Source organism: Pteropus alecto, unplaced genomic scaffold (assembly GCF_000325575.1).
Source record: "Pteropus alecto unplaced genomic scaffold, ASM32557v1 scaffold68, whole genome shotgun sequence".
Classification (NCBI taxonomy): domain Eukaryota; kingdom Metazoa; phylum Chordata; class Mammalia; order Chiroptera; family Pteropodidae; genus Pteropus; species Pteropus alecto.
Window position 1 is genome coordinate 498,467 of NW_006441386.1, and position 16,164 is coordinate 514,630.

Here is a 16,164-nt window from a genome sequence, read left to right on the forward strand (position 1 = left end):
AATCACTTAAACATATCAATATAACAGAATACTTAGCAGCCATTTAAAGTCCTGTTGTCAAAAAGAATTAGTTATGATATATTAAGTGAAGAAAGTAGCTTGCAAAACAATATATAGGGTATGATCTCATTTTTTTGAAACTATGTATATGGAATGTATATGCATTAAAAAAAGAACTGGAAGTACAACATTGCATTAGTTGACAGATTTTGCCCATGTTTTTGTGACTTCCAAAAGAAAATAATTCCAGGGAAGCAGCTTGTTAAATGGGGGAGGAGGGGTGGGAAAGAGAGGGCAGGACTGAGGGCAGGGAGAATATGGAATGATATTAGTTTGGTGTGATAATGAATGATTTTGTTTTATTTTTTCAGTTTCCACATTTTTATTGGGGGCCACACAGGAGGGGGCCTCCTCCCTGTCAATGGAGCTGCTCACAGTTTCTTCAGCCACTCCAAGCTTGGGCTTTGAGGGTCCTGGGGGTAGCTGGGCACATTGGGCATGTTTCCATCATCTCAGGCCAGCAGTGGGTAGTAGTAGGCTTGACCATGGTGACGTACTTGGTGTAGGGGCTGAGGGAATGCAGAATTATAGTCCTGGACATCTTGGTCTGGGTGGCAGTCGCGGTGGCCAGTAATGGGTGATTTTAATATTTTTTCTTTTTATCTACCCATATTTTCTCATTTTTCTACAGTACAATGTGTACTGCTTATATATGCTTTTTGAAAGTATTTTTAAACAGGAAAGTTATTAAAATTGAAAAAAATCACTTGTGAGCAGACATGTTCCATACCATGACAAATTGAAATAGGTAGGTAGATAGATGCATAGTATGCTTTCTTTTATATTTCGAAGTTGACTTATTATATGACAGAAATATAATGTACCTCCAGCAAGCCCCTAAACTTTGCTTAGAACCCACAATTTGTCTCTGCCTCTCTGGTAAAAGGTTCTCAAACTGTTCAGATGCTCTGAGGCCAGTAAATAGCTATTGCTACCAACTCTGATCAACTCTTCTATTCTCAATGTCCTTTTGATGGGTGAATGATATCATCTTATATCAGATGGGGTACTGTTAGCCCAATGAAAACAATTCATCTTACCCCAGCAATCTGCTTGCTGAAATTTGCTAAGCCATACCAAATTATATGAAAATCCATTCTAAAATCTCAGCAACTCATTTTTATTTGATTCAGTTTCTTTCATCTGTTAATAACATATTCTGACTTCCTTCTATGATGTTGTGAGATTAGATATGTAAAAAAGACCTTTCAGAAAAGAGAACCATTCCCCACCCTTAAATCTTCTCAGTAGCTTATTCATAATCTCTAAAAACTGGAGATAACCTAAATGACCTGCAATTGGTGAATGAATAAACAAAATATGGTATATCCATATGATGAAATACTGCTCAGCAATAAAAAGGAACAAACTACTGATAACTTCAACAATATGAATGAATTTCAGAAGCATTGTGCTAAGTGAAAGAAGCCAGACCCAAAACTACATACTGTGTGATTCAATTTATGTGAATTTATATTCTAGGAAAGGCAAAACTATAGTGACAAAAAACAGATTGGAGGTTACAGGGGCATGGGGGAATTTTGGAGGGTGTTTGATGGAACTGCTCTGTTTCTTGATTGTTATAATGACTATATGCTTTGTCAAAACTCACAAAAGTATACATTAAAAAGTGAATTTTACTGCAGTGAATTATATATGCAGTAACAGATTTTAAAAGAAACTCTCCTGCTCAGGGTTTCAGGTTAATTCTTTGGAGTTCACAAGAACTCAGTGACATATGACTTATAGGATAAGGACATAGGAGCTTTTCTGGAGCAGGAGAGGGTGAGGATGGAGCACAGAGCCCTTTCAGCTGAACCAAGTGAAATATCTCTTTTCGGGGAGTTTGTCAGGGAGAAAAAGTACCAGACAGAGGCTGAGATGTTTGGATGAAGTTTTGTCTTTGAGGACTTTGTCTCCGATGAGCTTAGAAACAAAGCAACTCAGCAGATGAAGGTGAGAGAACCTAGGGCTTGCTGTTGAGGGAATGGGAGTGGGACCTGGACATTGAATCCTGTAGGGGTATGGGGTCACCTGAGCTACAGCAGAGAATCAAAGCTGAGAGCTGGAGGGAAGGAAGAAATGAGAGAAACCCTCCCTGGAAGAGTAAGATGAACACACACTCACAGGAAGTTACCCCTGAGCTGGTTTCTGCATAGAGACACTCTGTAAAGACCCAGATACATATAGAGTTTATGATACCTCCTGAACCAGCAGCAGAACATTTTGACAAGCCTCCCTCTAATAAGGGTTGTGAAATATCATGCTTTTAAAGATTCCAGACACAGCCTTACTTGGACCACCTGAGTCTCCGCTTGAAGTCTGTACTCTGCCTCCTGTGTGTCAGGAAGGTGCCCTTGCTAGGTTAGAGCATCTTGCAGTCGTGCTCCTTCTTTTAGTCATGCTCTTTCTTCTTTGCAGTCTGTTCTCTGGTGGCTTCCAGTGGAAAGGGCATTCTGGAGGCAGGTAAGGATTGGTTCCTCTACCCGCTGGAGGGCTGGCTTCCCTAGACCCCTTGCCCATCTAGGAATACTGAGTTTAAAAGGATGACAGAGAAATTTCAAAGAAACAACCAATCAACCCTGTTTCTTCTGTCCTAATATTTCCACTGCCCATCCCATTTCTCTTTTCAGTCTCATGTTTAGTCTCTTCTTTCTGACTCTGGACCTCTCTTCACTCACCAGGCTATCTCTTCCAACTTCCTTGCTTCATCTAGTGTTAAAAGCTGAACTCAGGTACCCTAAGCCTAGCCTACCTCAGACTTTCATGAGTTCTCAGAAGCCTGTCTCACTTCATCCTGGCTACAGCCTGCAGGTCCCGGCTCTGGCATCCGAGAGAGACTGGAGCTCCCAGTGGTACATGTGAGCTGGAATGATGCTCGTGCCTACTGTTCTTGGAAGGGGAAATGGCTGCCCAGTGAAGAAGAGTGAGAGTTTGCTGCCTGAGTGGGCTTGAAGGGTACAGGTGTGCCAAGGCGATTTCTTTTTATTTTTCTCCCCATCCTGCCCTGCGTGGGAAGCTTTAAAGGGTGGGAAGAGTACTTCTTAAAGCATGTGATGCGGGACCAGTTGCTGCTATTTTCATTTCTAACATGTCTCGGACCAATACTTATGTAAAGTACCATAAAAACTAACTAGAAAAATGTAATGAAAAAACAGACATAAAATATTTTATTGTTGGAGATTCCACAGACATGTTCATTTCAGTAAATATAATCAGAACAACATGGCGTAGGGAAAAAGAAAAGAGTTATCCAAACTCATACCTTTTCCATGGGTGTATAGGGATTAATATAAAGAATCACCGTTTGCTTGTAACTTTGTTGTTCTGCAATACTAACAAAACAAAAAGTCGCGAGAGTGAAGTAGCAGTGCTCCATATTCAGCACCTCTACACACGCTTCGAAAGAACAACAGCCATACCAATAGTCAAACTGATTAATGTGATAAATGAAGTTGCTTGTTCATTTAGCCAATCTGAGTCCAGTTAACAAGTTTCTCAGTGGTTACTCTCTTTTTTGTGCTGATCTCAACATGAACTGGTAACAAATAGTTTATACACTGGCATTGATTAGAACCACACCTAGGACTGCACTGTCCTGGGGTAATACAGGAGGCTGGGCTGCAGTGAGTGGACGGGATGAGCATGGGAAATAAAAGTAAATAATCCTTTTCTCGTCACCTCCTAACTTCCTTTTGATTCCTTCTTTCTGTCTTTCCCTTCTTTCCCAACTCTTATCTCTCCCTCCCCTGCTGTCTCCTTGCTCTCCTAGCAGGTCAGATTTACCCATGGGGAAACCAGTTCCAGCTACATCGCACCAACCTGTGGCAGGTAAGACATACATTCTTCACTCCTGTCCTTTCTCAAAGCATTAAGACCTGCTATAGGCTAGGCATTATGTTAGGCGGTGGAATTCAGAGGGCTTTGTGTTCTAATGGAACTGAAGACTGGTAAAGGGTAAAGCAAAAGACAATGTGATAGTGCAGGGTGTGCTCAGAAATAAATCACTCATTGCCTGAGAGTGCTGGGAGTGACTTCACAGAGAAGATGGCATTCAGCTGATAGAATAGGAGTTTGTCAAGTGAAAAGTGGAGCAAAGGGTATTCTGAGCAGAAAAGAAACAACATGAGTATTGTCATTGTATTAGGAGAGAATACTGTGTGTTTGGAGACATGACAAATTCAGAGAGGCTGGAGCATAGAGAAATGAGTGAGGATGTTAGGAGATGAAGTAGACAGTGGGTTGGAGGCAGATTTTGAAGGATCAGGTGTGCCAAGATACAGTTTCAGATTTTATCCTCTAGGCAGTGGGGAGCAGATGGAGGTTTTTAAACAGGGGAGTAACTACATAATTTCGACTTTGGGGATGCTAATTGTTGCTAATTTGTGCAGGATCAGATGAAATAGAGCTGCAGTGGTGACAGGGGGTTTCTGGATTTGAGTCTGTGGTAATGGCCCAAGTGATTATAAACACTTGAATAAAGTGAAACTGGAATAGAGAGTAAGCCAAATGGGAGAAGCATGTCTGAGAAGGTAGACTGGGTTTGGTCACTAATCAAATGTGGATGGTTAGAAAAGAGTTAGACTCAAGCATGAATCTAAGCTTGGACAGCAGGGTGATAGTGCTATCGTTATCTAGAATAGATAATATGCTTGTTGAGTCAAAGGGATAGAACTTGATCAGTGTAGGATCAGCTTAGCTTAAGATGCCTGTGGTCATTTATATATTCAGTCAGAGGTAGAAAATATAAGTCTGAAATTTAGGACAGAGGTCTGGGTCAGAGCAAGTGGTGTGCGAGTCATCAATATATACCATAGGCAAGAATGGTATATTCCCCGCAGGAGACTCTGTAGAGTGAGGGGAACACAGCACCAGCATTTTAGGGGGAAGCACTGAAAAGGGACTGAGAGAGAGACTGACCTTTTAGATGGTCATGGTATCAGAGTTTTGCAGAAAGAGATATCTGGCTTATACACTGTTTGATCTTTGCCAAATTAACCATTTGAGCCTCAGCTGCTAGTTTTTTAAAGGGAAAAAATACTTGCCTCACAACCTTGTAAGGATTAAAAGAGATAAATGTAGCAACCCTAGAATATAGTAGGTGTTGAGTAAATTATAACCCCTTCAACTTCCCTTTCATAAGAACAGCTGCCATAGAGTGGTGGCAGCTGAACCCAATTTTAATGAGAAGAATGAACAAGTTGAACAAATTGCATCAGCAAATATAGGTTACTTTTTCAAGAATTTTGGTGGTAAAGAACAAGAGATGAGGAAGGTAGAGTCAGGGCAGATGAGGGAGAGTTAAACCTGTTGGTGGTAGAAGAGAAAGAGATGGTACAAGAGAGCACAGGACAAGCATCATAGCTTATGAGAAGGTAGGGAGTGCAAAGCATGGAAAAAGGAAGAAAGAGTCTTTCTTTCCAAGGGACCTAGCATGTGGGGTTCGAGGCATAGGGGAGGAAGTCACTGAGAGTAGAGAAAATGAGAGTGGGATGAGCTTGACATGGACTACTGCTGGCACACACTTCCTAATGCAGCCAGGAGGTCAAGGTGGAGGATATGAGGCCACTGGTTTGAGAGCTCAGGATGGGAACCTCAGGTCACTTCCCCATGCTCTTCATCCTATCCCAGATGATACAACTAGATGACCTTGGTTTTCTTCTGGGCAAGCAGGAACACCTGCCTTAGACAGGATGGTAAATCTTTTAGTCTAAATTTCTTCCTCTCAGGGAAAGTTCCCCAAGGGCGACAAGGCTGAGGATGGCTTCCATGGAGTCTCCCCAGTGAATGATTTCCCCCCACAGAATAACTATGGTAAGATTTCTCATCCAACTGCTGTCAACATTCACAAATTGGTTAGTGGGATTATTCTGCCTGACAGATGAGGCAGAGAGAAGCACCCCCAGAGAAGCACTTGCTCCCCAGGGCTTTGATCGCTAGGAGGGGTGAGTGTGGTGCTTCCCAGCCTGGGACTGACCCACTTGCTGTGCTGCAGGGCTCTATGACCTCATGGGCGATGTGTGGGAGTGGACAGCTTCACCATACCAAAATGCCGATCAGGACATGCATGTCCTCCAGGGAGGGTCCTGGATCAATACATCTGATGGCTCCGCCAATCACCAGGCCTGGGTCACTACCAGGTGATGGGCTTGGTAACTGGGGGCTGAGGGTCTGGGTCTTGGCCTCCCAAGTAGAGGAGGAAAGTTGGGTAAGGCCCTAGGCCCCATTCTTAACAAATGTCCATTCTCTCTCTCTTTCTCTGGTGGCAGGATGGGCAACACTCCAGATTCAGCCTCCGACAACCTAGGCTTCCGCTGTGCTTCTAGTTTTGGCCAACTGCCTGGGGAGCTGTGAGCAGCTATGTAAAGCCAAGGAGAAGAGTCCTCTGTGGTACCCATGTCACTCCCTGGTGACATTCCAAACACAGCCAAACTCCAAACTCTTCACCTTCAGCCTCAGGAATGACCTTCCTCTTCCCCATCCCTCTGTGACAGGCACCTCTCACCAAGGTAGGTGAGACCTCTGACTTCAGAGAAGGGGTGGCTCTATCTCTTAGAGAAAGGGCCCAACTTATTGATTATGGCTGGGAGCTGGCCTATTAGAGGCCAAATATTAATCATATAGGGGCCAAATACTCAAGAGTGCTCTGAAAGGCAGTTTGTTAAAAAATTTTAAATCTGTTCCCTCCCCCTTTCTCGATGTCTGATTCAGGGATCTGACATTGTGTTCTCAAGGCATAATTTTCCCCCAGTTCTCTTTGTTGTCTCAGCAAATTGCTACAGAAAGAAAATGCTTCCTTCATTTGCCTCATTTGTAGTGTTTCATGCGCTTCTGAAGGAATTTAATTTCAATAACCTCTATGTAAAATGCAGCAATGTGGGCTCTTTAAAGCACTTGTCAGTATTAAAAGGGTCTAGGAGAACTGAGTATTTACCAGGGAAAACTGCATCATGGGAGTCACAAAGTAAATAATATTCTAGAAAGACAAATATCAGAAGCTTTCCTTTCTATTGTTGATTATGTAAGGGCTTCCATATGCCTCTAAAAACATGTACCCCTGAGAAGAACTTGCTCCTGTGGTGTCACTAGATGCCATGAGGTCAGTAAAATCTTCTGTGATTGTGTATCTGTCTTTGTGTGTCTGTCTTTTGTCCTTACCCTGGGACCCTAAGGGAAGTACATACTAGTGTCAGTAACTCTAGGCCTCCCATGAGGAGAAAGAAACTGAGATAGTGGTACGACTGGGAAGTGGAGAAGTAGGAAGCCTCTTGGCTGTCGAATCACATCTAGTCCCCTATTCTCTGGGCCTAGCCGCTATTGCACTTACCATTGTGTTATGGGAGTGCCCCAATCTTCTTATGCAGTACCTCTGAGAGGGATAATGGCCCAATTCCGGGAGTCCTGGCTAGGACCAAGTGCCCCTCTGGACAAAGGCCAGCACACAATCTCACTCCTTTGACTAATATTTCTGCGGCTTCCCCTTTCTTCTGCCACCTACTCGCCCTGTTCCACTTGCCAGCACCTCAGTAGTCTTCCTCAACTAGGGAGAGGAGCACAGCCTTGGGTGTGTTCTCAAAGAGGGCAGCCCGGTTCTGCTGCTGCCCCTTCTTCACCCAGTGGCCATAGATGCGGAAAGCATAGGCATCAATGAGTCGGCGCAGAGACCGGAGGGCATAGGGATCACGAATGACAATCTCCCGGGTCACAGGCTTCACCCGGTGGTACTGGTAGTAGATCCTCACTGAAGCCAGCACTGTCAGAGCGATCACCTGTGGAGGGCCAGGACTGAGAACCTGGACCCAGCCCCTGCAAACCTATCTCCTTTTCCCTCCAATGCAGGGAGGCCCTGAGCTTGTTTGCCATGAAGACTTGCATGGCTTCTGCTGGGCCCTTCCTAGTGTTCTTTCCATTCTCACCCTACCAGCATTTGCAGGGATTTAGACTGTTGGAGCCAGTCAGGTGACATCTGTCTTCCCTGAAGCCAGAAGAAATTGAGCTGGAACCATTATGGGTGGGGGGAGGGGAGGGCAGGGGCCTTGGAAACCCTGGTGGTGTAAGTAGCAGTTCCTCAGGAGAAAAAAGGGGACTTGGGGGCTTGGACTTGAGGCAGTAGCAACTGCCCCAGGGCCTTGGGTGAGAAGGGAGCTTAAGTACCTTGAACTTCCCCCGGGGGCTGAAGTGACGCACTTCTTCCACAACATACTGCTGGAAGAAGGGATGCGCTAAGGCCTCTTCTGCTGAACAGCGGCCCTGGGGGTTCACCACCAAGAAGCGGGAGACCTGAGAGAACAAGGAGGTACTGAAAACATGAATGCAGATTCCCCTCCAGCACTTTAGAAGACATGGGGTCTCTCCTGGCAGACTCCTCCATCCTGTGGCATGGCATACTCCCCTCCCTCCATGGTGAACTTTGCCCCTTGCCTGAGCCCTAGAGCCAGCAGGCTGGGGCACTCACCAAGTCTTTCACAGTATCTGAGTAATCATCCCATTCAGGTGAGCCAAACTGGTAGTTGCCACTCATGATCATCCTCAGCATCAGCATCTGCTTCCGGTGCCAGAAGGGCGGGGAGCCAGCCAGCAGGGTATACATGATGACCCCTGTGCTCCACCTGGCACCAGGTGGATGGAGAGGAAGACAGGCGGGCTGGCTGTAGCTCCTGCCAACTCCTCCCCTCCTTGGTCAGGTATTCCTGGCCATGGTGGCATCCCTGTCCCTCCTCCCCAACATACTCACATGTCCACCTCCTTCCCGTAGCCTGGGTGGTCATCGTTCATGGAGCACTCAATGATCTCTGGGGCCAGGTAACTGGGGGTCCCACAGATCTCTGCAGGAATAGTTATCAGGATAGGTCAATGGGGGACACTTGGAAGAAGAAGATCCAAAGAAACGGTCGAGATGTAACCGAAATGGTGTTTAGGCTGCCCAACTTCAGGGCCAAGGGCATGGACCAGGTGCTGGCTCATAGGGCCACCTACTTGGGGCTTATTTGTTCTGTGGTCACGTCTAGCCATCCTGGCCTAGAACTCAGGCAGTGGGAACTTGGCTCGCCTTAGTCCTAGGAAGAGAGCCTACCTGAAAAGACACCTAGCCTTGAAATGATAGGACTTTTATTCTGGAGTGGGAAGGAATAGGGGAGAAAACCAGACAATTTCTGTTCCTGGGAGAGTTAATAAGAAAGCCTGAGCCCCTGATGTGGGCCAATGCATGTTACCAGACCTCGCAGCTTCTCTCCTGGCTCCAGCTGGCAGGAAAAGCCAAAGTCTGTGAGCTTGATGTTCATGTCATCATCCAAGAGGATGTTTTCGGGCTTCAGATCCCGATGCACGATGTTGAGTTTGTGCAAGGTGCAGATCACCTCCAGCAGGGCTCTCATGATCTTTCTGGGGTGAGACAGGCACATGTTACTCTTATCTCCTATTCTGCAGGGTCAAGTAGCAAAGCCCACATACTAGCCAGACTGCAAGTAAGAGAGGACTCAGGGCAGGCTGGGACAGTCTAGGCTGAGTCAAGGATGGAAGGAGGCCATAAAAGCCAGTGGTGCACACCCTCAGCCCAAGCAAGTATGCTCCATACCCCCTCCAAGACCTTGGTGCCTGTAGCACTAGGATTCAGGCAGGAAGTGGGGAGAGAGGCAAATGGCCCTTCACCTGGTTTCCTTCTCACTCAGAGTGACCTTCTCAGTGAGATAATCAAAGAGCTCCCCTCTCTTCATCCTGTGGGGACAGAGGGTTTGTAACTGGATAGGTCCCAAGACCATCCCCTCCTTACCCTGCTCCCAGAGAATTGTTTCTCACCCTAATACCTCCAGAGGCAAAGTGGGCCACTCCCACAAAGAACCAAGGTCTGTGGAGAGGAGCTGGGGAAGTGAGTGGAGTGTCTGGAAGGATTGAAGAAGAGCAAGGGAGGCTGGAGGGGTGGGATGGCACCGATATGAGCCCCGCCCCCCACCACCACCCCACCACCATCTGCGTAAATGACAGCACGGGCTGGGATTTATCAGGGCCAAAACCAGGGCTGGGAGGTGAGACTGGCCCAAGGCCCCCTGGCCCAGGGCCCCAGACCCAAATCAGAAGGACGAGAGCATCTTGATTTTTCCCAGGAACAAATGGAAGAAGTGGCAGTACAAGTGTTGGAGGAGCTGTTTTGCCTATTTTAGGATTAAGAATTGCGATTCAGTCTTCTCACATCTTGGGATGATCTATAAAGAGGTCTCTGCTAGAACAATCTAGTTATAACCTGGAGGGCAACTTGGGGCAGCATTAAAAATAGCTTCCCAAAGCAACTTCTTGAAAGGTTAGAGACATTTGAGCTGCCCCCAAGGGCTCTTCAGGACAGTTCCACTGAGCAGAGTTGGGACAGCTGCAGCTGGGCAAGTCTGGTGGGGCCCTGGGAAAGTCTTCCTGGGTTAAATTAATAGGAAAGGTGCATCCTGCCCCTTTTCACCCACCCCTCCATGAAAAGCAGTGGGATTCTTAGGGCACAAGGGATTTTGACAGTGTCACCGAGAGGCAATAAAACAATTGAGTTTAGCTGCTGAGGCAAGGAGGGAGTTTCTGTTTGAGGAGACAACCTAGAATTTACAGAGGTGAGCCTTGTTTTATACTGTTCCTAAAAGGCAATGTGTGAATCCAGTTTTTATCATTTTAATTCCATTTTAAAGACACTAGGAGAACTCACTATTAGCAGCAGCAGCCCCCAAAAGATTTACCACTAAACACTAGGGGACTGTGCAAGGCACATCAGAAGGCCTCTGCCTTCCTGGAGCTGGTGGTTTAATTGTATAACACGCCAAGTAATACTGTGTCTTTAAATAAATTAACACTGCACATATTCAGTATGGCTACAATATGAAATGTTCCAACAATACAAAATCTACTTGAATAATTTTCTCAGGTAAATCTGGTCCCTAAATTGGCTGTTGTGTATGGAGAAATCAAGACACCCCTTCAACAATGAATCATACAGCAGAGATTTTTGTTCTTTAGTGAGGATTCAATGGAGCGGGGGAACAAGGAGATGGAGAGTTCCTTTCCCTGTGAAACTTTTCTAATAAAAATGGTAATATGATTGCACTATTCACAGAACACTTTGTATTGTTCGAATTTGATGCTTAGAGCCTGGTGAGATAGGCAGAGTGGTCGGTATCATTTTTCCTTTCTTGAGAAAACAGACTCTCAGAACTGAAGGGCCTACGGGTGCCTGTGACAAGGAGATCATCTCAATAGCCTACTGGTGCAGAAGCAGGAATATAGTGATGATGATGTTGATGATGATGATGATGATGATGATCTCCATCTTTGAACTGCACCCAAATTCAACCTCTACCTCCCTGGGGGAGTCTCTTGCCTCAATACTGCTAGCCTCCACCTTTTTACTCTTGCCTTATGACAGTCAGCAGGATCCTTTTCAAAAGCAAATAGGACCACATTACTCTCCTGATCTCCATCCTCCAAAGTCCTTACCATAGCTAAAATGCCTGCATCATTCCCCTACCCTGGTTTCCTTGCCAGTCCTTAAACATCCCAAGCCCATCCAGCAAGGCTCTTGCTCTGGTTCTTCCCTCTGCTGGAAAGCTCCAGCTCCAGGTCTTGTTTTGGATTCCTCTCTCAAATCATCCAGGTCTCTACTCAGGTAACCTTGTGGAGAGACTTCTCTGACCAATTCATCTAAAAAAAAAGAATCTCCACCTCTCTCTAATCCCTGTTCAGCTTTATGTATATGTACACATACATAACTACATGTACATATCATGGCTAAATTGCTTTCTGTTCATTACTTGTGAAAATTATTACATAAAGTTGAGGACCTTATCTGTCTTATTCATTGTTCTAACCTCAATGTCTAGAATAAGTATTGAATGGCCACTATCTGCATTACTGGAGCTAATAGTTATTAGCATTTACATTGTGCCAGTCACTGTATTATTATTACTTCCATAATACTGATGAGAAAACTGATACTTAAAGAAAACCTCCAGCCCATAATCAGTGGACCCAGGAATTAAAATGTGGCAGCCTGACCCCAGGGGCATTTCTGATCCTATTTGGCATCCACAGTATAAGGGGCTGGCTGCTGATCTCCAGGAAGACCTGGACAGGGGACCATAATACCAGGTTCTCTGATAGTCCCAGGTATGGTTGACTCCAGGGCTGAGTACTTACAGATCAAACACCAAGAAGAAGAAAGTGTTGGTCTCATAAGTGTCCTTCAGCTGTACTGAAATGGAAATGGTTGGCTTGTCTCAGGTAGCAGGGAAGCCTGGGGAGGGGCAGCAAGGCATAGGGGCAGGGGGATTAAAATTGCTAGGGCTGAACTTCGAAAGTGGAGGTGGTATCAGGATGGTGCTCAAAGGAGGCCCACCAGGGCAGGGGAAAGGCCCAGACACTTCACACCCCCATTCTCCCACCGGTACCTAACCCCAGCCCTGCCTGTCACCCCTTCTGTCTGGCTGAAAGAGGAGGCTTAGACAGAGCTGAATCCCTGGAGCAGGTTTCCTGGAGGCTGGAACTAGGAACTTCAAGCCTCAGGGCACTGGGCTGGTGCGGCCTCAGGATGCAGAAGACACTCTGGATAGGCCAGCAATGAAGCTGCACTCCCTGACTTGGATTATCAGAGCAGAATAATGGTGAAGCACCCTGATGTGGCTTGAGGCCATCACTCACTGATGTTAGGGTGCCCTGAAACCTTGCGCAGGATGTCCACTTCTTTCAGCGTGGCCTGTCGCAGCTCTCGCACCTCCTCAGAGCTGAAGCTGCCCCCGCCTGTGATGTCAATGATCTTCACTGCGTACTCCTGGCACGTGGGTTTGTGGATGCAACGCCTGACGACACTGCTAACTCCCCTGGGGGTACAGAGGACAGACAGTCCCAGGGGCCCCTCACTCCAGGAGAAGTCCCACATCTTTTTCCCCAACTCCCTGTAAACTTTTGGGGACAGTAGGATGAAGAAGGCACAGCGAGGGTGATTTGCAAGCCTGGTCTCAGGCCTCTTAATTTCTAGCTCAGTGCTCTTTCACACAAAGAAAGAAGCCATGCATTCTCAAGGCCATAAGCTTCCTCTGACCCCTCATCCTTAACCCGATCCCAAAGCTGAGTTTGGATGTGCTTGTCAGCAGCATCGGGGGAACTCTTTGCCAGGAGAAGTCTCTGATCTGCTTATTCTTATACACCCTTATCTGTCCTGGTTTAGGAGAACAGGACCCAAACCGAGGGATTCTCAAAATGAACAGTGCTTTGGGGATCGAAATGAGGTCACTGCTCAAGGTCAAACAGAGAAGGCTCCAGCCTGTGGAAAGTCTGGGCCTTACCTGCCCAGGATCTCCTTAGGCTCATAGTTCTCATAGAAACCCTGTGCAGAATGTGAGTCTGGTAGTGCTTCATCCCACGTCATGCTCAGCTCCTCGGGGATGATTCTGAGGGGCGCTGAGAGGAAAACAGAAAGAAGCTATCAGCCTTCCTGCCTGACCTAGGGGATGTGTTCTTTGAGGGTTGGAACAATTTCTCTCACTTATCTTTGTCTCTCCTGGCACAGAGCTGGCCTATTGCAAATGTTCAGAATAAATGTTTGTGAACTGAAAAAATGCTTTGTAAAGAACCCAACATCCTTTTCCCACTAGCTGTAAACTTGTCAGCCCCAGGTGACCATGTGCTTCCCTATTCATGTACCGTCAGTAGAAGCTGCAAATAATCAGCTAGTCCGAGGCCCAGGACTGAAGCAGGAAAGCCCCAAGGTTAGCTCTGAGGGGGACAGCACACCCTTGGTTTTAGAAAGAACTACTGAGGAATGCTTCAGAAGACAAATTAAAGTGCTATTTCTTTTTCTCTCTGAGGAGATGAGGCTGGTCCTATTTTTCCTCTGCCTGCTCTCTGTACTTGTGGAAAAGATGAGAAGCTTCACAATGTCATTTTCTTAATATGCTGCTCTAATAGCCTTTCCTTATCTACCCCAGTCCTAACTGTCTGAGTCTGAAAACACCCTTTCGTCCAGGACATGCTTCCTCTGCTGCCCACTGCTCCTTCCTCACTCATTCTGTCCTTGACCAGGACTTCCATAATCACTCTCTCATTCATTCATTCTTTTATACTCTTTGTGAAGCATTATGCCAGGTGCTCTGAGGGATGCAGAGCTTGATGGTTGAGTCCTGGTCCCAGCCTCTGGTATCAGTTGTCAGTGTGTGCTATCATCTCCCACATTAAACTGTGGTCTTCTCTAGGATGTCCCAGCCATCCCTGCCCTCTGTGCCCAGTGCAGGTATGCAGGTGCTTCTCCCTAGGTATGAGTTGGCAGTTGGAGGTATACCTTTGGTTCAGGGTTCTGCTGGCAGAATGCATGCACCATGTCCTACCTAACAATGGCCAGTGAGCCCTGAGTGGTCCTACTGCAGTGGGGGGCAATACAAAGCTGGAACTCTCAGGCCTGGACACAGAGTTGCTAAGCTGGCCAGGTTTGTTTCATCTATGTAGAGGCTACCGGGGTACTGAATTCCCACCGCAAATGAAAGATTTGAGAAATGAAGAAAATCATCTACTGACAGAAAGAACAGGTAGAAAACAGGCACAAGCTGCCACTCAAGAGGGCCAAAACTGCCTCTAGCCCTGATTCTACTGCCCTTTCTGGGTCCAAGAAGGCCTGTCCTACCCAAGCGGCCAATTTGATGACCAGCCAAGGTGCAGCCCTGGTTACCTCAGGTCTCAGGCTGACTGTTTCAGAAAGCCTGGTGTCCCCACTGCTGGGTGCATGGTTACCAGAGAAAGGATTCGACCAACCATATCCTCTACCAGCAGCAGGTACCTGGTCTGCTCACAGGCTGCGTCTGCCCTGTCAGCAACCTCAACTGAACATAGGAGTGTCTGTTCCCCATAAAAACAAGCTAATTTCCCAGCATGTCCTTTTAAGTTCTCAAGATGGGCATCTGTGCTCTCACTTCCCAAAGTTGGGTAGTACCAGGTTTTTCCCTTCTCCCAGCCCGCCATGGGCAGACCTACTCCAGGATGCCACTCCAGCTAGGGACTTCATTCCCTGGCATGACCACTTTCACCTAGTTCTGGCTGCATTCAAATCTTTCAGTGTAGGCGGGGTAGGTTTCTATTGCCCCATCCCTTTGCTCTAGGCCTAACTTGGGGCTGACTTTGTGCCACTGTCCACTGCTCCACCTGTACCCACTACATCCTTCCCAAGACCCCTTTAAAAAGGGTCACCAAATGGGAATAAGTAGCCTAGTCTTTTCTGGAATATAACATCCCTCCCTTAAACTCAGAGTCTAAAAACACAGTCTCAGGGACCCGCTTTCTGTAGATAAGCTCTTGTGGCAGGGGTTTCAAGAGTCAACACTGCCACTCTTCTGGTCTATTTGCCTTCAGAAGGGAAAAGTAAGTCTAATAGATTTGGTGGTTTCCGTCTTCTTTACCGCATAGCCTCTCCCCTCTCCCTGCCTACTGCCTGGCTTTCATCCATCACTGGCCCAGTTACTCACCGTTAGGTCCTCACAGGCCCTTGAGTGAATTCGACAGGAATCCCAAAGGTCCCAGAGCCCCTTGGGGAAGGGGGAAAAACAGAGGACTGAAGCGTGTCCAGAGCAGACACCCGTAGCCGGAGCAGGGTATCTTGCTGCTGCTCTTCCTTCAGGCTTTGCTAACTTGATGACGGAAAACTGAAGTGCCAAAAATAAATCACAGCTGCAAACCCGGGATGCAGGCCAAGGCTCAGCAGGCACAGTGCACAGACCCAAGTCTCACCAAGGGTGACCTCTGGTGGAGGGTGAGGAAAGTTCAGGTGACCCAGGGCCAGGCATTTCAGCAAAAGGTGACTAATTTTCCTTCTAGAGCTCACTTGGCCTTCAGGCCCAGAGGCTATATATAAGGCCAGCTTTGTCAGGAATGCATTAACTTCTCTGGGGGCAATTTCTGTGTTTGCTAATATCAGGAAACAGTGCACTGGCGCACTCACACTACAATGTTGGGACCTGAAAGTCCCTGCTTAGGGACATTTTGTGTGGCGGCCCTATAAAATGCAGACCTTAAAGGTTATAGGGAACATCTCCTTCAGGAATCTACCGCTGATCTGCCTTCATTGCGTCACTTTTTTTCCCCCCTCTTTAATTCCCA

At 46.8% G+C, this 16,164-nt stretch overlaps 2 protein-coding genes across 4 annotated transcripts; one reads left to right on the plus strand and one right to left on the minus strand.

Moving 5' to 3' along the window:
- Positions 1 to 1,582: 1,582 nt before the first annotated feature.
- On the plus strand, positions 1,583 to 6,867 carry SUMF2 (sulfatase modifying factor 2). Its single transcript, XM_025051517.1, is given in 7 exon segments — positions 1,583 to 2,016; positions 2,482 to 2,526; positions 2,868 to 3,018; positions 3,836 to 3,891; positions 5,790 to 5,874; positions 6,056 to 6,200; positions 6,330 to 6,867. Coding segments are annotated over 7 exon segments (732 nt in total). The 5' UTR covers positions 1,583 to 1,851; the 3' UTR covers positions 6,415 to 6,867.
- Positions 6,868 to 7,509: 642 nt separating this feature from the next.
- On the minus strand, positions 7,510 to 13,475 carry PHKG1 (phosphorylase kinase catalytic subunit gamma 1). Of its 3 annotated transcripts, none has more exons than XM_006918506.1 (9): positions 13,368 to 13,475; positions 12,724 to 12,902; positions 12,223 to 12,277; positions 9,709 to 9,774; positions 9,278 to 9,441; positions 8,795 to 8,885; positions 8,516 to 8,669; positions 8,215 to 8,340; positions 7,510 to 7,829 (listed from the first exon to the last, which is right to left on the minus strand). In XM_006918506.1, exons 1-9 carry the CDS (start codon positions 13,448 to 13,450, stop codon positions 7,584 to 7,586), a joined length of 1,164 nt encoding a protein of 387 aa, XP_006918568.1. In that variant the 5' UTR covers positions 13,451 to 13,475; the 3' UTR covers positions 7,510 to 7,583. The 3 variants fall into 3 exon arrangements, with proteins under 3 accessions (XP_006918568.1, XP_006918570.1, XP_006918569.1); XM_006918508.1 differs by having other exon boundaries at positions 7,584 to 7,829; positions 12,223 to 12,272; positions 12,746 to 12,902; positions 13,368 to 13,450; XM_006918507.1 differs by having other exon boundaries at positions 7,584 to 7,829; positions 9,709 to 9,780; positions 12,220 to 12,277; positions 13,368 to 13,450.
- Positions 13,476 to 16,164: the final 2,689 nt, after the last annotated feature.